The 26,295-nt window shown below is 39.6% G+C and overlaps 2 protein-coding genes across 2 annotated transcripts; one reads left to right on the forward strand and one right to left on the reverse strand.

Moving 5' to 3' along the window:
- The first annotated feature begins 1,816 nt into the window (after positions 1–1,816).
- On the forward strand, positions 1,817–23,564 carry LOC132845372 (homer protein homolog 3). The gene is made up of 10 exons (XM_060869329.1): positions 1,817–2,338; positions 3,398–3,447; positions 7,813–7,969; positions 11,284–11,415; positions 11,794–11,901; positions 16,277–16,410; positions 17,858–18,014; positions 20,738–20,845; positions 20,969–21,049; positions 21,777–23,564. The coding sequence occupies exons 2-10, from the start codon at positions 3,425–3,427 to the stop codon at positions 21,960–21,962; spliced, it is 1,086 nt and encodes a 361-aa protein (XP_060725312.1). The 5' UTR covers positions 1,817–2,338; positions 3,398–3,424; the 3' UTR covers positions 21,963–23,564.
- Positions 23,565–23,659: 95 nt separating this feature from the next.
- Positions 23,660–25,435, reverse strand: uba52 (ubiquitin A-52 residue ribosomal protein fusion product 1). The gene is made up of 5 exons (XM_060869340.1): positions 25,393–25,435; positions 24,845–24,957; positions 24,662–24,748; positions 23,977–24,079; positions 23,660–23,813 (listed from the first exon to the last, which is right to left on the reverse strand). Exons 2-5 carry the CDS (start codon positions 24,945–24,947, stop codon positions 23,720–23,722), a joined length of 387 nt encoding a protein of 128 aa, XP_060725323.1. The 5' UTR covers positions 24,948–24,957; positions 25,393–25,435; the 3' UTR covers positions 23,660–23,719.
- Between the last annotated feature and the right edge of the window lie 860 nt (positions 25,436–26,295).

Consider the following 26,295-nt stretch of genomic DNA (forward strand, 5'->3'; position numbering starts at 1 on the left):
CATTTGTTGTGTATAAGAAATATACGGTTGTATTTCTTGTGTGGTTTCAGCATTTTTTATTCACACTGATTTGATTTAGAAGCACGAGAAACAAACTTACGCTAGCTTCTACAATCGCCTGTGGTGTGCAGAAGATTGTACATCCTTCAGAAACTCAAGACTTTTAATGAGTTACACACTTTTACAGATATTAATTTTTAAGTCTGTCAAGATATTAATTAATGTAATAATTAAACTTAACATAAAAATCGTTATATCTGAATGTTATGTCTCCTGCTGTATTTTTTTCCTGATTATAGTTCCACCAGCGAGGCAAATCACAGGCTTGTATTAATACATATTAATGCACTTGTTCTAATACATTATCGTTTCCATAGTAACAGGGATTTTTTTATTTTTTCAAACCAAAAAAAATATATAGAGAGAGTATAGTGAAGGAACAGAGGGTGTTACAGGTGATAACATGAACTAACCTGTCCTATATATTCCACAACATAAAATGTAACTATAGGTGAACTTATATTCTTTATTCGATAAAAAATGTAGTTGTCAATTTGACATGGCATAAGTGGAAAACAATCCTTTAGGACCTTTAGGTGTAGGATGGTGTCTCCATTCTTTTCCTGAATTACTCCTGCCCTACACATTCTGAAGGTTTCCCACCTCAACTCAAGGCTTCAATTGTTTTAAGTAAAAGGGGACTGCATTAAGTTTGAAAACCTCTGTTCAAGGGTATTTGTCACATTCTAAGGCAATATGAAATTTCACAAGTGCACTGGATAATCTAAGAAGTTTTGATTTTGGATAGTGATCGAGTTTACAGTTACGTTTGGCTGACAATTAAAACGGTACGGCCGAGCATTCAAGGGTTAAGGGCTATGCTGAAGGACCCAACAGTGGCAGCTTAGTGACGCTGGATGGATGGATGGACTTTTCAGGTGAGATGAAAGGGATCCACATCTGTTCCATGCAAAACAGGCAACGTTTTTTTTCTAGTCATAACCTATAGGTTTACTTGAATGTCCAGTGTTGGCCTCAGATTCTTATTCTTGGCTGAAAGTAGTGGATACTGCTATGGGCAGTGGTGGCTCAACAGATAACACTCTGGGTTACTGGTCAGGGCTTTAAGCTTTCTCTACCTTAGATGTATCACCAATAAAAAAAATCATTTCCCTGTGCTGTAATGCAAAGGTGACATTTAAAAGCTTCTTCGTGTGATGTATTCCCAACTACTTCAATGGGAAGTCCAATGCTTTTCATTCACAACGGCTTCGAAGCTTAATTATCCGAGTGACCGTAGCCTTCGTGTGAGTTCAAAGTCTCTCTAATTTCCAGTATGACCAGTTTTCCCTGACCTCTCTCACCAAAATGGTGCGTTTGCCTGCAAAAATGATGCTCACTAGATGTTTGTTTTTCTCAACATTCTATGTTGACTCTAAGGACAGTTGGATGTGAAAATCTCAGATCAGCAATATCTCAAATGTCTCGAACCAGCCCAGTTGGCACTGACAATCATGCCACAGTGAATGAGTTAACATTTTTCAGCATTCTGGTGTCTGAGATGAACACTAAACTCGTGACCTGGATCTGATCTCCATGATGTTTATGCACTGCACTGCGGCCACCTCATTGACACCTGCATGAGTGTGTACAGATGTTCCGTAATTATGTGCAAGCAGAGTGTATACTAAGCAGCTTGTGTGAGATTAGGGATGCAGCCCGGTGAAGCATCCTCCTGTTCCTGGCTCGCGCCCTCGCCTCTGTCCGTGCAGCAGGTGGCGCACGCGAGCGTCCTTTTAAAAGCCCAGCGAGTTCGGAGGCAGCGCGTGACACCGGCAACTGTGCCGCGGCGGCTCACCCGGCGGCGAGGAAAACGCGTGACAGATCGACGTCCTCTTATTCAACGGGTTGCCAAGTGGCGCGGCGGCGCGAGCGCGGAGTTTGACACATCGAGGCGCGTGAACGCTAAGCAGAGAGCGGAGAGTTTTCTGCTGCTGTCCGCAAGGTTACCGAAGTGCAGCCAAAGAAAGAAAGAAAGAAGGAGGGGGGGACAGGAAAGAAACTCCACACAGGATGTTCAGTGTCCCTGTTTTTCCATCGAGGTTTAGTTTAAAAAGTCGCGTTTGGAGCTGAAGCGATCAGGCTCTCTCTCTCTCTCTCTCTCTCTCTCTCTCTCTCTCTCTCTCCCTCTCTCTCTCTCTCTCTCGGTAAATCCGGTTGTTAATTGGGACGCATCCGGACGCCGCTTGAGGGATCCAGGAGTCTGCGGTTTCTGCAGTTCCCTCACTGGCTGGGGGCAATGACAATTCCTGTCTTTTTACATTGACAACGAAATGGGGTGAGTGTGTGTGTGTGTGTGTGTGTGTGTGTGTGTGTGTGTGTGTGTGTGTGTGTGTGTGTGTGTGAGTGTGTGTGTGAGTGTGTGTGTGAGTGTGTGTGTGAGTGTGTATGTGTGTATGTGTGTGTGTGTGTGTACAATATTTTATATATATATATATATATATATATATATATATATATATATATATATATATATATATATAATTGTCTGTGTGTGTGTGTGTCTACTAGTGTGTGTCTCTACTAGTGAGAGTCTACTAGTGCCTCAGGCGGGAAAAAATCTGTATCTAGGCAGATTGTTACAACTTGTTGTTGCTCTCCTAAAAATTACAATCACTGTGCCAAAGTGCAGTTTTTGCATGTGTGAGTGTGAGTGTGAGTGTGTGTGTGAGGCCAACCTTTAAGCTTTATTCAGTAATGGATGCTCAATGTATCAACAATGAGCATGCATTGACATATAGATACTATTTGTTTTGTTTTATTAAGCCACCTTTATTCAAAATTCGATGTATGCAGCACTTTGGCTGACACTTGTTGACTTAATTAAATAATAAAAATATTATATATTGTAATATATTGTAATTTTGTGTGTGAATATATATATATATATATATATATATACACAAAATAATGTAAACTACCATTTAACCATGTTCCCCTGTTAGAAAGTTCCCTTCAAGTACAATTGTCAAGATGCAGCTTTACAGAAATCTGGGTGCAGATTTAGATCTCAATGAGGGAAGACAGTGGTGAGGAAAAAACTCACTGAGATGACATGAGGAAGAAACCTCGAGAGGAGTCAGACTCATGTAAATTCCTTGATCATCCACATTATAATATAAAGAGAAACAGTACACACAGTGTGTTGAATAGATGAAAGGATGTTCAGGGTCCTGAGATGAGCACATCATAGTGTTTATTATTACAGCGCACGTTCTTAGGTGTGTGTTAAGTGCAAATCGATTACTCTGCGTTTTGTGTTTTCAGATTAATGTTTAACAATCATGTGTCATGTGAGTTATAGTTCTTTTATCCTGGATCTTTTTTCACATTCCAGAAAAAGGTCCACATTTGTCCACTAAGGATGTTTCCGTCCCACAGAGAAAGGTAAGCAGCACCGTATGCCCAATAAACATCTCCACCTCCCATCTCCCCCAACAACCCCCCCCTTTCCCCCTGTTCCCCAATCAACTTCCCATCTGGCTCTTTACAGTTCCCAGCATGATTCAGGTTACATCACATTACATTTTCCTCACTATTGAACTCTTGGCCCTGAAGCAAAGTGTGACATGTTTATAAAATATTCACAGGTTTGCCATTTCCGCTTTGCATTTGGTTTCATTTCTCAAATCTGTTTTTAACTACACTGTAGTGCTTAATTATGCTCCTAAGGAAGAGGTGCAGTGTGATTGGGGGAAACTCTTTCACAAAGCACCACCAAAAAGGTCATGGGATTTAGTATGAAAAGCAAGCCCTACTTCTTCCGTCAGCCTTTTGAAACGTCTGCTTCATGATTGGTATCAGCTGAAGTGTTTTAGAGTCTCAACCTTGCGGAGTTCAGACAATCTTAATGTTGGTCTGGATAATAGCAAGGGAGCACCGGGTTAATTAGATCAGGCTTCCTCAAAGCTCTCAAGGTGAGAAGACGGCCTCATTTCTAATGGAGCGGCGCCGCTTGTCCTTCAGATGACCTCATACGTTCAAACGCAGAGCCTTAGACAACCGCAAAGTTCATTCTGACACAACAAAAACTTGGGGAAGTCGTTCTGCATTTTAACTTCAGCCTAATTGCTCGCTTAACATACTGTAGGTGGTGAGCGTGATTGACGAGGTATTATAGCCGGCATAGAAGTGTGGCAATTAAATAGGAGGCGTGCTGTTGAAATATTGCAGTGGAGTGGCAGACACACTGGAAACATAGCTTGTATGCTATAGCTATACTTGTCTACAAAAGCTAATTTGCTTTAGAGGATTGTATCTGTCACACACATGATATATACCATCACTATACACACACTCAGACACACTCTCCTTATGCAGTGCTTCAGTCAAGCTTGTCTTTCTGCTTTCTACCAGCACTGAGCAGCTGTAAGCAGTTTTATCAAGAGGCTGTTTGCTCAGTAACATTTGGCAGTAATTGCTTCATTAGGAATGTATATATCTGGCAGTAAATCATTGAAATTTGTAGGCAGACAGAGTAAAATTTGCCTTTCGATGGCTACATCAACACACACACACACACTCACTCGTCAACACAGGATGTAGCACACTTTCACAAATTTGCACTTTTTGTGAAGTAAGCGTAGTTCCTTTGACTGTTTGCTTGTGGGTGAAAGTGCATATCGATGTATTTATATTTGCATTCTGTATTTTCTTCTTCAGACACTGTAGTCAGGTAACATCTCTGGACCTAGTGAAAACAAAGAATTTCTCACTGTCTTTTTCATTACTCTCTAAAGTATCAGGAAGCTCTTTTGTGATACTGGTTTATGAAATGGAAGTATTGGAGCTTGGGGACGGACCTCGAAGCACTGTGTGTTATATATAATAGACTTGTTTTGTTCATGCTGTTTGTGTCAAGATATATGAAGTGTCTTTATCGGCTCTTGTCGATAATTTTGATGTAGTGGATTTTAAAAAATGATGCTGTCATGGTGAACAGTGCTTTGGGAAAAAAAAACAAGAAATATGATCTGCAGTTTCCCTCTACACAATGTCCTTATAAAAACTTTTGATAGTAGTCAGATAATGTGTTGGATAAGGATGTGAAGGTTGCGTAAAGAATAGGTAAAGAACATAAAAGCATGGTTTGAGTGTTGCACTCCTCTGCCCCGCCTTGAGTCACCCCGGGGTCCGGCAGCATCCCAGTGACTTGGCTAAAGAATTTGATCTTATCTGGCTGGCGCTGGGTGCATGTATGCATGCATGTGTGTGTCAGGGTCAGTGCTGGAATACGCCACGTGATACGAGACAACAGCGAGGATTAAGCAGAGATGAGAGAGAATTAGACTGCTGCTAAAGTCAGTGCAGAGTTTACTAAACGAGTCTGTCTGTCTGTCTGTCTGTCAGAGGTGAACAAATCGGTGGCACTCACACAAAGCAGAACTCATGTTCGTGGAACAAAATAAACCCTGCTGACTTTTGCAAACCGTTTAGTATGTGTGAATAGTCAGCACGGAGCGATCTGTTTGACAACAGGATGATTTTTCTAGGTGTTAAGATTTCTCAAATCTTGCCTTTAAACATAGCGAGAGAAAATAAAGATATTTGCCAATCTCAAATAACAGCTAGCTAATGATTTTATGATTTGTCTTTCTCTGATCTGTTTTCTGTAATGTTTATGATAGAGAGTTGTTTGTGCTCCCTAAGATGTGCAGGGAGCTTGCAGCTATTCATTACAGCTATAGAAATAAGGTCAGCTTTATAATCAGGAGCAGTCATCAGTTACAGTTATTAAAAAGCCTTTATCTGTTTTATATCCATAGCTATTAATTATAGTGTGCGCTATAGCTGGATGTTTGTTTGTATGGTAAAAATTGGCTTTTTGTAAATTTTTTTTTACTACCGTGTAAATAAATCTTTTGTTCCACTCATACAGTGATGACCGTGTGTCAGACCGTGTGTCTAACAGCGATGCTGCTTTATACCGAGTGAGTAAATTCAGTCAGAACCTCCAGAACGGTGGTGTTCTTTAGTGAACTCTCACACAAGGAATACAAAATAAGAACATTTATGGTGTTTTTAAATGGCCGTGTATTGGATGTCACTTTTCCACAATGACTCATCAGGCACTTAACCTCAGTGTGTTTTAATCCTACTGCAGACCTCTTCAGATATTTGCCCTCTTGTAATGTCATTAAAAAAAATAATGACCCGTTTTTTCTTGCTCTGTTTCCAAAAAAAATTTGTGACTCATGCACTGGTCCTTCACTTAAGTATGTCTGAGTAAGTTTGAACTAGATTTGATGAGCATTTTTTATCTTGGATGGTGGTTAGTAAATGAGTCGTGTAGTGCAATCAGATTTTTCATCTTTTTTTTTTCTTTTCACACAGGCAATGCGAGCAAGTAGGTATTTGGTTGTTATTTATTGCTTTGCATTATCTTTGCATATCAAAGGTAGTTGTATTAAATGCACTGGAGTCCTTTATTTTACAAAACAGTCGAACTTTCCTGCCTCTATCGTGACAGCCTTCAGCCTGTGTCCTTTACTAAACAGTGTAGGAAGATAAACACCAGAGATTTGTGACTTTAGAACACTTTGAACAGAGAAGCCAGATTCATCTATTATCCCATTTCTTACTTTGCTTTTCCATCAGGAGGGTAAGACTTCCATCCCCGTGAGCCAGCAGGGTTCCTTTCTTTTTCTTCTGAAGTACAGATTACAGTGACCTTACGTTTCTTCTTCCGGCTGAGTTTAATCCCGCTCCATGTTGACAGTGACTTTTGATGAGGCTTCAATCTTTGTTAGAGGAGCTAGCCAAAGCAAAGCAACTGCTCTGAGACCTTCAAATATTTACCCTGTAACCAGGAGACATCCAAAACACGGTCACACGCACAGGGACAGAAAGGGCAGAAATGTCTGGCCCAGGATTAGGAGCCTCTTAGTCACGACACGCTATGCATTTGTTAGTGTGACCACATAGTCTGAGTTGTTAGTGTTTGTATGCTTCACGTTCACACTGGACTGTGGTTTTGCTCTGGATGTCAGCTGTGGATATTAGTAGTAGAAATGTCCTTATAATGTCCCTCTGGTCCACCAGACTGGAAAAGTAAAATGCTTTTACTGTTGAAGAGATAAAAATACTTACATTTAAACCATTAGATTACAGAGAGAGTTATTCACAACACTTTTATTAAACACAATCTTATTTGTGTTTAGCCTAGCCCTGTATTTCTCCTAGCCCTGCCGAAAATGTTGTTAATGTAAGGGCGGTGTGTCACGTTTGATTTTCACCTAATCTCAGGGCTGCTAACACTTGCACACACTCTATTCTTAATGATGTAGCCCTGATAAGGTTAGTTAGTAAATGCAGCCCTTTCTGAATGTTTCACAGGCCATTAACCTTTCAGCAGGGCTACATGATTAAGTATAGACTTGGAAGGAAAGGCTTTAGGATTTCAGTATCACGTTCCCTGATCCATGATCTTGGGGCACATCTGCTCTTTATACAGGAATTTGTTAGCAGGTGGTTTAGCCAATGTCCATTTTGCTATATTTGTATACCAAATTCATTAGCTTCTAAATCTCACAATCAAGCATCGAATTTACAAAGCTGGACTGAGATACACTTTATGTATCGGTCACATGGAGAACTGCGTAGGCTTTAAGATCCTAAATGGAAGTTCTTCATGCATATGAATTATTGTGCTTAGGTGTTTAAGATTAACTTTGTGTGTGTGTGTGTTTGTGTAACTCACTTTAAGTGCATAATCTTGTTCTGGTGTTCTGTCCTATTCTGTTTCTCTCGTAGGGAGCAACCCATTTTCAGTTCCCGAGCGCACGTGTTCCAGATCGATCCAGCTACTAAGCGCAACTGGATCCCAGCCAGCAAGCATGCAGTCACCGTCTCTTTCTTCTACGATGCCAATCGGCATGCCTACCGCATCATCAGTGTGGGAGGCACCAAGGTGAGCCAGTAGTCCCTCTCTATTAATGTGGGAGCTGCTTTTCAGCTAGGCGTTGATGATGCTGCCTCAATGTTATCATATTCCAGGATGTCAGCCTTGATTGTGCATGAACTTTGTACTTTAACATTTGTTTCTTCAGGGTATTTATACAATTCAAGGACATTGAATTGAAGCAACTTAAATTTTTAACAACCGGTTAAATCAGAGAAGGTTTATATAAAAGAAATTTCTATTAAACACGCAATATCAGATTTCGCATTCAGTTAAGGAGCAGAGAAAGTAGAGTTTGCCGAGGGATTAGGCTGCCCATTTTCCCAGTGTGGATAATCAATGTCTGTAGATGGAGTGAATCGCCAGGCTTCTCTGGCTGGAGGAGCAGCGTTCCGGGGAGGAGGATCCTAAGAGATGGAAGTGTTGATCAATGAAGAAAGGCACAGATCACCTATAGAATGCAGATTGTGCTTTTTGTGCAATGTGGATGCCTCAAGTATCGAGTCACATTTTTTTTAACACTGGCGTGAATGGACAGTGAATAGAAGAATATTAGTGTAGTAGGGGGGCTTGTTTTGATTTGTATGATCTATAAGACAGGGACACTATCTGGGCATGTTTATACAGTTAAAGACATCCATCTATCCATCCACCCATCCATCCATTCATTCACTCATTCATTCATCTTTCATTATGGATTCAGAGCCTATACTAGGAACTCCAAGCGTGAGAACGGGAATACACCATCCATTAGACACCTGTCATTGACACGCTCATTCACACCTAGGGGCATTTTTATCATATTCAATCCACCCACTAGCATGTTTTTATATGGGAGGAACTCTGAAAACCTGGAGGAAGCTTACACAGACACAGGGTATGATATGAAACTCCACACAGACAGTAACCTGAGGTCAGGATTGAACAGTGAGGCAGCAGTGTGCCATCAGTATGCCCTGAGTGCATTCACCGAGATAAATATATCTGGTTAAGCCCTGATTCATAGTTGGAAATAGGTCATATATGAAATAGATCAACTGGAGACTGATATGAAGTTGCAACAATCTATGGTCACCTTGCATATAAGTGCACTATTGATGTCAAAATAAGGATAGCATTAAATATATGCGTATATACATGTACATTTCTATTTATTTATTTATTTTTATTTTTTACCTTGTTCTTCTAAAGAGTGGTCAATGACTGAGTGCTGTGGGTTTGAAAATTATTTATTTACTTTTAAATAAAAAGATAGGAAAAAAAAAACTTTCCATCCAAAGCTTTAGCTAGTCATATAATTGCAGCTTACCGAAGTGCATTACAGCTCTGTGCTCCGTACACTTCCATACTGACCTACATTTCTTCATTTTAATTCCACCACAAGCTCACATGAGTACATTTCCCCTTTTTTTAATCCCGCCAACCTAGTAATCTAGTCACAAGACCTTTAGAAAAAGAGCGAGAGAGGAAAAAAGAGAACTTAATACACTCTCTGATGCATGTTTGGTTTAAAGAAACTCTGTAGACGGCTTGTCTTTATCTGTCGAAGGCCTGCCAAACATGTGAGGATGGTGTTTAATTGCACATCAATGGTCTGGTTGATATCAAAGAGAAAAGATGATTACAGAACTGAATGCACAGTAATAACCCTTATGGGTTCAAAGCCGTTATTAGGGTTCAGACTTCACGTTTATGCTTTGAAAGCAGGACTAGAGTTCACATTAGCAATGCGGTGATGCTACAGAGGAGACGTGTACACCAATAAACACAGCAGTCTGCATCCTGCATGTCGATTGATGTTTCGTGCTCAAATTCAGAGAGACGGCCCGTTAAATGTCAACTAGCTTATAGCTAAGAGAAATTGCAGTTTTGTGAATGATTAACAAATTGCAACTTTTTTTGCATAGTGAAGTGTAGAGAAAGAGCAGTAATAGAGCAGTAATAGAGCAGTAATAGAGTAGATATAGGTAGGTAAATACAGTCCCTAACAATTCTTTTGTTTTCACCAATCCAGTATTTTTTTTTTTTAAGGACATTTAAGTTTGAGATCAAATGATGTATATGGGTATAGAATTTAGAATTCTTTTATTGACTACTTTTTATATCTAGATCATATCAGACCAACCGATTTTTTTTTAGGCAAGTAAAAATATTGGGACACACATGTGACAAGTGTTTTTTGTTCAATTTGGTCAGTGTGTCCTGTTTTAAACAATAATTAGTTCCTCTTCAAACATCTTCTCTTGGTTATAGCCTTCAGTTTCACCTGTAAAGTCTGCATTTGTTGTTAAAAAAAGATAAGCCAGCATGAAGATCAGAGAACTGTCTATGGGAGAAATGCATGCCTTTCTGTAGCTGAGAAAAATCAACCAGAGCCATTGCACAAACATTGGGCATTGACAATAGAACAATTTGCAATGTCCTGAAAAAGAAAGAAACCACTGGTGTACTGAGCAACAGACGGCAGACAGGTCGGCCAAGAAAAACAACAACAGCTGATGACAGAAACATTGTGAGAGCTGTGAAGAAAAACCTAAAAACAACAGTAAGTTACATCACCAACAACCTCCATGGGGCAAGGTCTCACAAGAAGACTTTGAGAGCGTAAATATAGAGGCCAGACCACAAGATGCAAACCACTCATCAGCAGTAAAAATCAGAGGTCCAGACTGGAATTCACAAAGAAATACAGAGATGATCCACAAAAGCAAGATTAACTACCAAAATTTTGGAAGGACCAAAGTGAGAAGGACAGAAAGGATCTGCTCATCAGCCAAAACATTCCAACTCCTCTGTGAAACCTGGTGGTGGCAGCATCATGGATTGAACTTTCATGGCTGCTTCTGGAAAGGTTTCATCAATCTGGACTGCTGGACCACTGAGATTAACAGGTGAGGAACTAGCATAGTCACCAAGGGGTTAACTCTCAGGGATGGTTGCTTGAGGAATCTGTAAAACCTGTGCCAAAAACAAATGATCCGCTGCAATCCCAGACAGAAACAACAACAGGAACATTCTCTCTGCCAGCTCACAGAAAAATACATCCAAATGAACCGAGAGGAACTTCATGAATCAAGAACTTGAAATTGAACAACCCACAACAAGTGGAAGGCCAGGTCAATCACTAGAGCTTAACCCAACTGAGCAGCATTTCTCCTCCTAAAGAGAAGACTGTAGGAAGAATCCAGGATAATCTGCCTAAAGACATTTGTTGAGCATACTTGCAAACCTGCCACCCATGCTTCTAAGTGGCTCAGTCACAGTGAGTATTTCACCAGTGTCTGTTATCTGCCAAAACTCAGAGCTGCCCTCTGTCTCTGCAGGCTATCATCAACAGCACCATTACACCCAACATGACATTCACTAAGACATCTCAGAAGTTTGGCCAGTGGGCAGACAGCAGGGCTAACACGGTGTACGGCCTGGGCTTCGCCACTGAGCAGCAGCTTAACCAGGTAAATCTCACAGCTGCGCACTTTGATGCTGAGCATTTAAAGGGCTCAGGTTCTTTTGGGAAATCATGGTAATGATTGGAACCATGGAAATCATTGCTCATGGTCAGACGTGAACTAAAGAACATTCTTTCAAAATAGGCATTTATTGCACATTAATCATATGTAATATTATGCTTCTTGTCCTGTGTGTCTGCAGGCTCAGATATGATTTTAGCTAATTACTTTTAAATTGCATGACAAGATATTAAATTTGCTGAATAGCTGCAAGTAGAGGCTACAGATGGCAGTGGCAATTTGACAATTTGGCCAAAGCTAACTCTGTACATTAAAATAATACTGGGTAATTCACATCAGGTATGTTTATTTTTTTTATTACAGTTTTCTGAGCGCTTTAAGGAGGTCAAAGAAGCTGCTCGGCTGGCTAGAGATAAATCACAAGACAAGATGGAGCTGGCTAACGCTGCCCTGAACATTGCAGCTCCACAGGTGCATTCTCACAAATATATACACACACACAACACACTTGGAAAGATTGAACCCATCGTAGTCTCTTTATATTAAATAAGCATGGAGTCAGTAGGAAACATTGGAGATCATAATTCCTTACAATTCGATTTAATTCAATACAAATTTATTTGTATAGCGCTTTTTACAATTGACATTGTCTCAAAGCAGCTTTACAGAACATCAGGTTATTATAAAGAATAATATAAAGATTGCCAGTATCACAGAGATTCAAGGCTGGAAGTTCAGATGGGGTATAAGATGGGGTGTAATGACACATTTGCTTACTCACGTATACAGAATAAGACAGCTGGCACACTCATTCATTTGTGTTCAGCATCACAGTGAATTCTTTAGATTCTGAAGACAGTCCAAACAAATGAATCAAGACTTAACACAATTATTCATCATGTAATTATATGTATTCTTACCACTGAGATTGTAATCGAAAAGAAAATTTGATTTACATTATGCAATAAGCGCTATATTAATGAACAGACGTTAAATAGCCGACGTTCAGTTCTTAGCCAATCCTTTCGTCTATGTTTGCATATCTAAAGCTACTGGCTGAGTAAACCTACTTGCATTCGTGGAACTACTGCAGTAGGCAAAGGGTTATTGTAACCCAACTGTGCCTCAGCTGGGTCATTCATCTCACGGCAAAGAGAGAAGAGAAATAGGGCAGCGATTAAAATTATACCATGCAGTCCTGTGTACTGGCTCAGTGTGTCTGTCTCCCACTGAATAAATTTGTTTTCAGGTCAAAAGCATGATCAGAAGCAATTAAACAATCAGCGGGTTCTTCCTCTAAATGAACAATAACACCACTCCTTTAAGTTTAACGCTTCACGGCTTCCTGTGTGGGTCATGTCTAATTTTATTCTAATGCTTTCAGTGTTATTTATTTAATTATTTATTTTTTACATTCAAGCTTGGCATACTGGTGTAGTTTCTGGAACATTTAATTGCATCAAGTATTACTTCTGTACAATATTCAGATCCTGGAAAACCTCTGTACTGATAATTGTCTTCTGTCCCTTTTCCCTAATGCCTTTCGACTGGATTTCTACAGTTCTCTCAGGTGAGTCACTAAATGTGTTGGAAGAATAAATAGTGACTATATGTAAAAGTCCTTCCTTGTCTTTCTGCACCACAGCTGGGCTGTTAGGAGCATTGTGAACATTGTGAACGCACTGCATATTTCTTTTCAGAGCATGCTTGGAAGACAACAGTAATCAATCAAGACAGCCAGACAGCATGTAGACGACATCTCACACATCAGTATTGTTATTCTTTTCTCTTAGAAAACAACACAACAGACAAGCAGCACAGTTGAGACTCGCATAGTTTCACAAAAACTATGTTTCATAGTTTCAGCCAAAAATGTAATCTTTTTATAGATTTAGTACTACTAAGGTCACTGTTATCTCAGTAAATGCTGAAGAATTTAAGCTGACTAAACTTTGAATTAAAGTAGAGCTGCAGAAATATTATTATTTATTGTTTGTTCTATTATGATAACTAAAAAAATTTTTTTTTTCTTTTTTTTTGTATTTGACCAGAATCCATTACAGAGTACAGACTTTCCTCACGTATGTGACTGCAAATTTCATCTACATTAACATTTATGGCATTTGGCAGACACGCTTATCGACGTTCAAAAGTGCTTTAAAGTCTCTATCATTGAATACATTAATACTGGTTCACTAGGGGGGCATGGTGGCTTAGTGGTTAGCACGTTCGCCTCACACTTTCAGGGTTGGGGGTTCGATTCCCGCCTCTGCATTGTGTGTGTGGAGTTTGCATGTTCTCTCCGTGCCTCGGGGGTTTCCTCTGGGTACTCCGGTTTCCTCCCCCGGTCCAAAGACATGCATGGTAGGTTGATTGGCATCTCTGGAAAATTGTCCGTAGTGTGTGATTGTGTGAGTGAATGAGAGTGTGTGTGTGCCCTGCGATGGGCTGGCACTCCGTCCAGGGTGTATCCTGGCTTGATGCCCGATGACGCCTGAGATAGGCACAGGCTCCCTGTGACCCGAGGTAGTTCGGATAAGCGGTAGAAAATGAGTGAGTGAGTGGTTCACTAGGATACATACTTAATCTTTCCTTACTACTTACTTTGTATTTACTTAATAATTCATGAAAGTTCCCAGCTGTAATAGTAAAAGGTTTCTACACTGCTTTATTGTTTAAGAATATGTCAGATTTTTTTTTGTTTTTTTTAAATCCATTTTTTATTAGTTTTATGTTGACTGCCCACCATACATCATACATATAGAATCAGAACCATTTTAGAAAAACTAGTAAGCCTCTGACTGTTCCAAAGCACTGACACTGGAGGGTCCTTCCATCATGTGGCGAGTCCATCATACATGTCTTTTTGTAAGCTGTTACTATAGAAACCATAATGTATTAGAATGAGTGCATTAATCAGCACCGGTGACTTCAACATGTTGAATTCTTGAGGTTTATATTGCATTCAATAACGCTGTGGTTAGGATAAAACCACGATAGTAAAATCAGTATTCTTACATTTTCAGTTTTATGACTATTGAAACTATTGTAAATTTTCAAAGCACTAGAGACTCTGTTCTCTGTTCTGGTTTCCTTTAAGCTCTGCGTTTGTGATGCCATGTGGTTGTTAGATATTTCTCCCATAAGCAGATTTGTGGCAGCAAAAATAAGCGTTGCTTTATCACACTACGCTATCTACAGGGGTTACAGTGACTCTTGCCTCTCTTACTAAAGCCTGTTACATCCTTCCGCACTGCTGCAGGGATGAGCAGCTCTTTATAACGAGGGAGACAGAACGTGTTGTTTTGTCCTTTACTGTGTCCTTTATTGTCTTGCAGGAGGACTTCTACAGGTTTTTAACTAGTTAACCGTCCCTGACAGGCATGATAATGATCTCTGCATAATTGTTCTCATGACCTCTTTTTTTGAGCAGGAGAGCTGCTCTCTAAAATTAAAAAAAAAAAAGCTGAAGACCTGCTTCATTTATTTGAAACGTCATACACCTGCAGTTACATTTAAACAATCATGTGGCAGCAAACTACAGTCATGCAGAGGCAGGTCTGATGTTTTTGATAATGTTCACAATAAACATCAGAAATCTTGATGACTTTGACCGTCGCATGAAGGAATCTGTTTCAAAAACTGTTGATCTCCAAGGATTTTCATGCACAGCAGTCTCTAGAGCTTACACAGAATGGCACAAACACCTTGTTGATGAGAGAAGTCAAAGGAGAATGGCCAGACTTGTTTGAGCTGATTGGCGGTAACTCAAATAATAAGCAGTCCTTACAACCACTCTGAACAGAAAGGCATCTCGGAACACACCACATGTTGAACCTTGAGTCGGACGGGCAACATCATCACACTGGGTTCCACTTCTGTAGACGAGAGTCTACAATAGGCACCAAAAATAGACAGCTAAAAAAAAATCACCTGGTCTTTTTCCGAACTTCAGTGGATCTGGTGCCTATCACAAGGAAACCCCATAGACGTGATGCCAGACCATTGCAGGGCATCTCACACACACACATTGAGTGCCTATCACACCTAGGGGCAGTTTTGCATAGCCAGTCCACCTACTGCCATATTTTTTGTGATGTACAAAGAAACCAGAGAAATCCACAATGAACCTGTGCTGAGGCTCAAACTTTAATTTCGTATTTAGCATTATGAATGAATACAGGAATAAAATTGAGTCACAGCTTTTAGAAAAAGCTTTTTCCCCACAATATTTAATACCTTTTGTTGTATCCAGACACATTATCTAAGCCTTCGTACAGTATCTGTCCCATCCATTTTGATTTTATTTTACTAAATATCCCTTGAAGAGTAGAAGCATTGTTAATATCCCCCCAGACAGCATTCATCTTCTTCATCTTCGTACAACATAGACCTATTCAATGAAGTATCTTATATCCTCTTTTGTTAAAAGTCTAGCTTGTATAACTGAATTCTCTGTATTGTGTTGTTGAAGTCATTAAACTCCTCAAAGTCTCAGCTTATAATTCAGTCATATATCTTAGAGCATACTGAAGAATTAGTCTGTAAGAGCAGTTAAACTAACGGGAATTCTGTCAGGACCACTTTGTCACAAGGGAATTTATTAGATGATATGCATACAGTTAGTGTTGGCGGTATGGTCCAGGTTCCTGGTCTGGACCAGGTTCCTGGGAGTGTAACGTGTTAACATCATAATAGGATATGATCATTTTCATTTATTTGGGCTGTTAATCATTATGGCTTTTAGTGTGGCAATCAGAAATGGGTCTGATCTGAAAAGAATTTGACTGAAAAATGTCTTGAAAGTGAACACTAACCTAGACAAATACTGATCTATGTATTGCAGGATCTCTCGGACGAATTGCAGTCACCGCCGGTGATGTGTGTGAACGGGCCGGATGATAAACTCTTCCGGAGCCAGAGCGCAGACATCACCCTATCATCAGAGAAAGAGCGTATCAAAAAGATGCTCTCTGAAGGGTAAGACTATTATAGTCAGCGATATGTGAAAAAGGCTATTTTGTTGGACAGGTTGGACATCAATCAACTGTTTAGAGCAAACTCGCTTTTTTGCGCACCAATGCATCAGTAATGTTGGTTCCCAGAATAACAGCAGTACACTATATTTCTGCCATTTCTGAGGTTTGGCATCTGCATCATGCTTGGCGTTTTTTTTTTTTTTTGGCCCAACAATGCATTTGTTCTGAGGATAGACTCGAAATCTTGTATTGCACTTTCTGAAAGACGAAGACATGATTCGATCGTAACCACCGTGACAGCTAATGCTGAAACAGCCCATGTTCACGAAGTACACTTTTTTCCACCCCAGTGAACTCTTACTCTCATCCATTCAGAACTATTATTAGTGTGAACCTGGAGAGGAGGGAAGAAGAACAGCCATTACAGTGTTGAGTCATACATAAGTGCCGATTCCAGTACATCTGTGACGGCACATGCACTCACACGTTGAGCTTTTTTTTTTTTCTTTTCTCTAACCCCTTTTCCACTTGCCTTTCTTTTGTCTGCCATTTGTTGGACACTAGTGCTCTTTTCTAACAAGGGTTGCTATGGTGAGTCTTCGAACAGCCTCCTGCCCTTTCTCTGGTAATATATTGACAAAAAGTAGTCATGCACAGGGGCTCCCCATTTGCCAACTGCTTGTTTTTGGAGATTCTAGAATATTACAGGCCAATTTGTGAAGGTCCTGTGGTGCATGGGAACAATGTCTATGATTGCTCGTTCAGAAAGCCTGGTTTTATTTAGTTGTGCATATGATCGTTAAAACGGTACACCACTTTCACAGAACCTTTTCATTATTCATTTGTGGTTTTGTTATTGAGCCTTTTGTCACCTGAGTCAGAATTTGTACAATATTATTATCATCATCGTTTTTTATTCTTGAACATCCAAGCACATTACATAAAGGCTGATTGATTGATTATTCACAGGCTGACATGTTTTGTTTACTTAATAATTATAAGAGCTCCACAATAAATATAATCATTAGGATTATAATGGGTTGTTTGGGTTGTGATTTTTACTCCCTGGCTTTTGTTTTTTGGAACCCTGAGGCTCACTGGCCAGTACTTTTAAAATCACTGATCTAAATGAATCAGGAATTGTGCAAGCTGTGAATTTTACTTACTGAATACACTGTTAAATCTCCCAAAAGTACGATTTATGAATACATTCTAATTAAACATGAATACATTTCCCTGCTAGTATAGCCTTTGAAAGCCTCTTTTACAATCACCAGACTTAATGATTATCTTGACAGATGTCTCTAAAATCAAGGTCCAAGTCAGTTTAACTCATCTCAAATATTTGCACTGGAACTTTTAGCTAATTAAATTCAAAGCTGAATTAAAATAAACCTGGCTTTGGTCCATCAGTAAAAGTGACACCGCTTCATGCATGCTTGCCGCAGCTCTATCTGTGAGATGAACCTGGAGACTGAGCTCTTCACCCTGCAGGACAGCAATGCAAAACTGGTGGCTGCGCTGCACGAGGCTAATGCCAACGTGGAGCAGTGGAAGAAGCAGCTGGCAGCGTATCAGGAGGAGACGGACAGGCTGCGAGAACAGGTGAGACCACAGGAATATCAAGGAATAAATGCAGACTCCCTCATTCAATCTCTCCCGTCTGGAAAAAGAGAAACAGTGAGTCCAAACATGAACAGTCTAAAGAATATTTACTCTTACATCAATTAGTCTCCTAACTGTTTGGAAGTCTTTCTCTGAACCTTTCCTTCAAGACTAATCTCTTTATGTCTTGATGCAGAGGAAGTGAATTCAGACCACTAGCTAAAGCAATAATTTGTTTTTCGTTCCACATAGGTGATATTTCACTTGCTCTGGCTTATTAGATGTCTCAACGATCAGATCCCCAGTTGCATTATTAGCTGTTATGGAAGTGCTGGATGTGGAAGGTATCAGATTGCTAATGAGGTTACAGTGCACTTTTAATGTTCTTCTTAATATAGGTGGTTTGAATTTTATAATTTGTCTGGAAACACGGTGTGTAACCACTTCCTGTCCTACAGCATGAAAAAGCCTTGTGCATTTTTTTAACCTTCTTTGGCTAACTGCCATGCTTATTTATTTATTTGTTTGTTTGTTTGTTTGTTTATTTATTTATTGTAATTTTTGCTTTTCAACCATGTTCCTGCCCTACTTTGTTTAAATGTGTCAGCTCCAGATCCGGTCAGATTTAAGCTACAGGCTGCTTCCTGGCAGGAGGCTAATGGTATCCCATTGTGTTTCTATGAAATTTTAGCCAGTCTAAGTGCCTACTGAACCTCCCCATAATGTCATAAACTCTATAATGGCTCTATAGAGGTGGTCACTAATGTTCTTACCACCTCAGCCTCTGAGTCAGAGGAGGAAATGGACGTGCTAATAAATTCATAACGAACATGTTCTATAAGGGGATTCATCTTTCAGAGTGAGGTTGTTTCATTAGTATTTGGCTTCCAAGTGTGTTTCATCTGCCTGTGTGACTTTAGGCTAACATGGGGAATGTGGCTGCGCTTGAGAAACCCCTCCAAATGACTTATAAAAGCTGCTGAGATCGATCATCAAAATGATCATCAATTATCACACTTAACATTATAGACCTTAAAGATATAGATATATAGACAAGTCCAAGAAGAATCTGGCTGAGGAAGTGTGTGTGTGTGTGTGTGTGTGTGTCTCTCTCTCTCTGTCTCTCTCTGTCACTCTCACATGAATCAGGCGGCCAGGTGGTTGAAAATGGTTCATGTCTCATGGGACACAGAGAGAGTAGGGTTTGTAGGACAGCTATATCCTACTTTCAATGCCCTAGTTAGGAGAAATGAAAAATCACCAAGGGGAACTGTCAGCTCCTCATTCGGGGGATTTTTCTTTGCACATTACATAGTTAAAAATAAGCTGGCATCTCTTAAGACTTTCCAAATGGCAAAGACCTTTTACAAGTTCTCCCGTTAATTCATTTCTTTATTCTGTATGAGTGCCAGTTTTGTTGACATAATGCAGAAAAGGTGCTGATTTCCCAAGGGCAGGGCTATGACATTTGTCAAGGACAAGAAAGTTGGAGAGAGAAAGAGAGAGTTAAGATATAGAATTGCAATAGGTTACAGGGCCTAGAGTTGGTTGACAAAGTCAAGAATACTTGGAGATTTTCATTCTATTGCTGGTAACTAATGTCAATATGCCTAGATATTTACAAGTATTATAAGTCTGTGACGTCTGGCTAGCACATCACCTGCTAATTTCCAGAAGCAGAGATCGGAAAATACATAAGTGCATAAAATATACATGTAATATCAAAAAATATATACTATATATTAAAATTCACACTAATCATAATTATTGTAATTAAAATTGCATTATTGCATGCAAAATAAAATTATGGAGTGGGTAAGGATATGCAAATATCTCTAATAAATTTGATCACAGAATTTTCCTGATGATGCACACACACGCACACACACACACACACACACATACAAACACACACACACACACACTTATGCATAGCTAGTAGCATGTTATCTTGGCCAATTCATTTGCTGGCATGATGAGATGAAACTGGAAAATTCAGAGGAAATCCACATGGACATGAGGAAAATGCATAAACTCCAGACAGAGTCAGCAGAACTCAGGACTTACAAGAAGGTCTCACATCATTCTCTGTTTCTATTAAGATGAAAGTATTGGCACCTGTGTCTTACTTTGGCTCACTTGCTGCCACCACAGTCTAGCTGTGTGTTATACTTTAACGGTTTAGTGAAAACATGTTATTTGGGGCCCTGAAATACCCCCAAACTGCCAATGAATAAATACACAAAGATGTTTCATGGTTTATCTTTCATGAATATGTTGTGTTGTATGATAAATTTGGTAGGGAAATGAAGAACAAGGAGAGCACTGTTGTGCTAACTATAGTATCAATAAGCATGTACTCTGCCCAAGAGGGCTAACACACTTTCACACAGACTTTACAAGCTTATGGCATATAGGAGACTCAGCGTAATTCTCCACAGGAAGGTCACAGTGATTCAAGAAGCTTCTTCTGACAGGTCACATATTGATCCTATGCCTGAACTGATTAACTCTCTTTTTCTGTTCAGGCACATTGAAAAGTACTTTCAGTACCTGGTCACAAGACATCTATGGCCTAGACTAATATGTGTTACTGTTTGTGCGTGTGTGTGTGTGTGTGTCTGCGTGTGAGTGTGTGTATTTGTATGTATGTATGTATGTATGTCTGTCTGTCTGTGTGTGTGTGTGTGTCTGTGTCTGTGTGTGACTGACTGTGTGTGTAGGTGGCAGATTTGGAGAGCCGTGGAGGCCAAGGGCCCAGTGACATACTGAAGGATGAGCTCACACAGTCCCTGGAAGAACTGGAGGCTTTACTCAAGGCAAAAGATGAGGTAAAGGTTATGAGCCAGGTGGCTTTGTGGAGACCTTATGCACAGAGACACTTTTATCCTACCAGTGTTTAAACAATATCTTAACATCAGGTAGCATCAACTCAGGAGCTGTGTGTGTTTCAGGAAATCCGTATACTTCAGGCGAAGAAGTCTAATTTCCATGAGATGGAGCAGGAGAGAGAGGAAGCCATTCACAGATTACAGGTGCAGAAAAAACTGTAATTCAGCACCACACACACACACACACACACACACACACACACACACACACACACACACACACACACACACACACACACACACACACACACACACACACACACACACACACACACACACACACACACACACACAGAGCAGCCCCTGTGGTAGCTGCTACACATAAAGCCACCTGGTCATGATCAGGGCTTTTCAAGGACAGAAACACTATAGCTAGTGTGTTGAAATGAAGGAGCAGCGATAAATAGCTCACTGAAAGAGTTGGTTTGTGTTTTCATTTTCATTTTAGTTTTAAAATGTAATAATCTAATTAATTTACATCTGCATTCTTTTTGTTTGCTTTACAATATGGGTTAGTTGTAACAGTTTAAGCAATTTTCCAGATGCTATTGTTTTTACTTTGACTGATTTCTGATTTCTTTTCTATAAGCAATAACGATGGCTGAATAGATAGCCTTACACCACAATTGGTTTCTAAACATGCTTTCATTTCTGTTTAGGTAAATTAGGTGGCAGATTAACAAAAAAAAAAGCTGTAGACTCGGAAAAAAAAAACGATTTATTTATTATTTATTACATGTTGAATGAAATGCAAATTAAATCACTATGCACACAGCCATAATTATACTGCTAGAACTTTTTTGTGATCAAAATGTGTAGGGAAAAATATAGATATTACAAACCATATTACAAACCATATTATTGTATTCAGGACCTGGAGATGCGTAACCTGGATCTGGAGCGCCGGGTGCAGAGTGCTGAGCAAAGCCTGGCCTCCACCCTGGAAGATCGAGACCGCACTGAGAATGAGGTCCAGAGGGTCATCCAGATGCTCGACGTCAAGCTCTTTGACCTCAACGACCTGCGACAGACCCTCATCAAACTGCTAGACAAGTAGAGCAGTAAAGAAAGTGCGGTGTTCTGTCTGAATGAGCTGAAGTTGAGGTGAAAGAGAGAGAGAGAGAGAGAGAGGAGGTCCCTGTGAGCGACCAAAGCTCAGTGCCCCGGCTCAAAGAAACAGAACGGCTGCCGTACGAGAGGCGCCACATAGTGTAGCTATGCTTTCAAATATCAGAGGCTAGTGACGACACCTACACAACATTTTGTTCTGTAGTTTTCTTTCATGTTTCCTTTTGATTTTTTAGTTAACAATTTAGCAATAAATATCAGTTTAAGTCAGTATTCAGTTGATTATAGCAATTGGGTGTAAAGTATATTTTTGATACATCAGGTGACACAAGGCTGAACGTTTCCATTCAGTAGAAGAAAATAACGAGTCCAAATAGATACATTATGGTGCATTATATTATGTCCTTGATGTAAACCTATTATAACCGGTACTATGGCACTGTTAAATAATAGCACAGAGAAGAAATAAAGAGACGACGGGAGTTTATGGTGAGCATGAAACCGTAATATTATTTGAAATTTACAACTTTATATGAAGTAATACATTTTAAGATTAATTTCGAGGAGTGAATGTTAAATACGTTTGCAGTTTCTTTGCTGCGTGAAAGCAAGAGATCCTCTGTATGTATACCAAAGACCAGAAACATCACTGATCTCTGTGGAGTCTACCTGCTCAGTATGATTTATTCATTGGTAGAATATTCTGGTCTGTATTTAATCTAGCAGTAATCTTCATAAGTAATATGGGATGCGAGAAAGAAAGTAGTTGCTCGGTTTGAAATGTACACATGTAGTCGAGATGTACTGTAGGCAATGCACAATTTATTCTAATAGGTTCATGTAGGTTGTTATCTCTAGGTAAGTATTCATTATGTACAAGTTAAGGCTATTTTTCCTGCATTTAGGAATGCCCGCTTGTGGCTTGGGTGGAACATTGCACTCTACTTTTCTAGTTAGATATAGGGCTTCTAAGCATTGTTCAACTTTGATGTCACAGGCCTTGTCCAAGGCTGCATGGTTACGTATCGGATACTGCTTCAGGAAACCTACCGCTTTGATTATTTGTAAATGTGACCTGTGTGTGAAGAGGAAATTCATGAATGTGAATGTGACTTATGAATGTGACAACCTACTTTTTCCCCATGCAGGCTATATGTACAGTTAACATCAAGACTTAATTTCAGAGAAAATAAAAGGTTGTAGATGATAAATCAAAAGGTTTTATTTTTCCCTTTTACATTTCCTAACATGAGCATGGTATTGATTTTAGAGCCTTGTAGGAGCACAATCTTTTAAGGGATACTTTTCAGCTACAGATCACCTTATTTGCTTTACATCATTCTGCAGACTGATGTCCCTGACAATGAACAGCTTTATTTTAGTAAAGCACATTTTAGTTTCAATTTTCATGTTTTGGCCTGCAAATCATAGGGCAAGTGAGAATTTGTTTTACCTTAAACTGTGTTCTGATCCAGAGACTGATATATACACATACAGAATGTAAGCAGCCTGGCCTGGAATATTATTCGTTAACAACTGTTTCTGTGCTGAGGTTGTGCACAGTGCCTGTTAATAAAATGAAATCACAATAGAGTGCCTGTCTGATGTGAATTTGTCACCTATATGAACTTTAGAAAATCAGTTCTAGAAAAATTATCTGCTTAAAATAAAACACAGAATCACCAATTTCTTTAACGTTTTAATGTTAAACAATTGCCATATTTCCAAGCGTACTAGTGCTACAGTTTACTTCAGCTTCTTCTTGGGGCGCAGGTTGTTGGTGTGTCCACACTTCTTCTTGCGGCAGTTAACGGCACGGGGATGAAGGCGTGCGTAACATCTGAAGATAAAACCAGCAGTCAATTTGTGTCGATATTAAATTAATAAAACAAATTAATTAACAAATCTAAAAAAACACAAATCTGTGTTAATATTTAACTTATAAAGGCTGTATATCAAATATTGTAGCAGGTCCCGAAGTGCATATATAAAAAGGTACATACTTGCGGCAGATCATCTTCTCGCAGTTGTATTTCTGCGCCAGCTGCCTGAGGGAAGGCTCGATGATCCCTCCTCTCAGTCGGAGCACCAAGTGCAGGGTGGACTCTGAGCGACAAGAAAAATTCACCGTATTAGCTTTCAGCAACAAGCCCTTAAACTACAACAAATTACTGTTTTATGTATTAACCCATTTAATTGGATGACAGTTGAGTCCAAGTGTGAATGATTAATGGCTCATTAGGTGTGATATACAGTAATGTGGCATTTCAGATTTAACATTTTGTAATTCTTTTTAATATATATTTAGTACTAAGAATGCATGTTTGTATCACAAGATTACGAGATAGACACTGAGTCCCAGAGCACTAACAACACACCATACTGAAAATCTCCAAACAGTATTGGTGCATCTCCATCTATTGAGATGATCAAATTTAATACTAGCTACATTTACATTTCTGGCATTTAGCAGACACCATTATCCAGAGTGACTTACAATTAATTTCAGTTTATACAACTGAGCAATTGAGGGTTAACTGCTTCGCTGCTTGGTGGACCTGGGATTCGAACTCATTACCTTCTGGTTAATAGTCCAGCACCTTAACCACTAGGCTATCACAAGCTACCATACAAACAACATTAGTTCTTACACACTGACAGGAGGATATTTGGACACAAGTTACACACCTTTCTGAATGTTATAATCTGACAGTGTGCGTCCATCTTCCAACTGCTTGCCAGCAAAAATCAGACGCTGCTGGTCAGGAGGGATACCTGTGCCAAAGCACTGTGGTTAATACAGTTATTCTAACATCATGACAAGACAACAAACCTGACGTTCTTCATCATCATCATCATCATCATCAGTACCTTCCTTGTCTTGAATCTTGGCTTTGACATTCTCGATTGTGTCGCTGGGCTCCACCTCGAGGGTGATGGTTTTGCCGGTCAACGTTTTCACGAAGATCTGCATTTTCCCTTCACTGTCAAATAAATAAGTCACAAGAAAATCTTTACAAACAATGACGGCGTCTGTTTTGATTAAACAGAAGCACACCAGGTAACTTAAAACATACGTTTATGACATATTATCGTATATATCATTTTAAACGTCGTTACAGAGTTTAATACGGTGAATATTCGTGTACAGAACGGAATCTAGGAAACTAAACGCTCATGAGATGAAGATGAAGATGATGTCGTTAGCACGCGGCTAACACATGGCGCTTAGCCGTTAGCTCTACTTTAGCCGTACAGAACGACTCGAAATCATGTCGTTAATACGCGTTACAGTGTCACACTACCTCACTAAAGCACAACACAAACTCTTATTTCAACCCTTAATAGTTAAAATTGGATTAAAACACGCTGCATTTAAGATATTTTTAACTATTACAGAGACACAAAATCTTACCCACCCTGTGCTGCTGGCCTCGGAGAAAAAAGGACCGGTGACGTATTTCCGCTTTACTGTTCACTTTTAGTCTCATTTGTCAAAGTTCCTGCCACCTACCGGCTGGATGAAAACTCACTCAAGATAATTTTGTAGTTTGTTAGCTTTTATGTGGCAATTGAACCTAAATATTAAACTTTTCTAAAGTTTAATTACTACTGATGCACAGGGTAAGATTTTTTACAAATGTTATTCAATTCGATTCAAATCAAATACAAAACATAAACATAGAAAAGAAGGTTATTATAATGGTAAAGGTAGAAACCTTGAGAGCAACCAGACTCAAAGGGGAACCTCATCCTCATATGGGTGACACCGGAGGGTGTGATTATAAATATACAGTCTGATAAATGTTTTACTGATGAGGAGATTGTTGTCCTCTAAGACCACATGGAGTTGGCGTCTCCTCTTTAGTATAGCAGAGTCCAAATGGAGCTGGAACATCTCTAGATGTCTCAGGATCCTCACAGAGTCGACCTCAGCTCAGTTGAGGTCCAAAATCTTCATTGCACGGAAGACAATCTGAGCTGGTACAATTTCTGGATGCTTCAGGATGGGTAGAGAGATAGAAGCAGTGGAGAGCGTAGTTTACGTAGCTGCTGTTCATAATATTAGCAAGCACTAGATGATAATGTGCATTTGGTAGAGCACAAGATTAGGGGATGTATTATGTGTACGGCTGACTAAATTGATAAGTCTTTAATCTACATTTCATCTTGGAAAGTTGAACTATTCCAAAGTTCCAAATGAAGACCTGCACCCATACTGATAACTAGCCCATGGCTTCCCTCTCAGTTTGTTTGCTTGCTGGCCAACAGGTTGCAGTTTCTCCTTTCACCTGACAGGGGCAGCAGCTTTGGTTAACACA

This window comes from Tachysurus vachellii, chromosome 1, assembly GCF_030014155.1.
Source record: "Tachysurus vachellii isolate PV-2020 chromosome 1, HZAU_Pvac_v1, whole genome shotgun sequence".
In the NCBI taxonomy this organism is placed as follows: domain Eukaryota; kingdom Metazoa; phylum Chordata; class Actinopteri; order Siluriformes; family Bagridae; genus Tachysurus; species Tachysurus vachellii.

Bases quoted from the DNA above. Each gene is read 5' to 3' on its own strand.
- uba52 (XM_060869340.1), bottom strand. From the start codon at position 24,947: ATGCAGATCTTCGTGAAAACGTTGACCGGCAAAACCATCACCCTCGAG. The intron at 24,749-24,844 runs GTACTGATGATG...GCTTTGGCACAG, and splicing joins CAAGATTCAAGACAAGGAAG to GTATCCCTCCTGACCAGCAG. The intron at 24,080-24,661 runs GTGTGTAACTTG...CTTGTCGCTCAG, and splicing joins AGATTATAACATTCAGAAAG to AGTCCACCCTGCACTTGGTG.
- LOC132845372 (XM_060869329.1), top strand. From the start codon at position 3,425: ATGTTTCCGTCCCACAGAGAAAG. The intron at 16,411-17,857 runs GTAAGACTATTA...TGCTTGCCGCAG, and splicing joins AAAAAGATGCTCTCTGAAGG to CTCTATCTGTGAGATGAACC. The intron at 21,050-21,776 runs GTGCAGAAAAAA...TATTGTATTCAG, and splicing joins AAGCCATTCACAGATTACAG to GACCTGGAGATGCGTAACCT.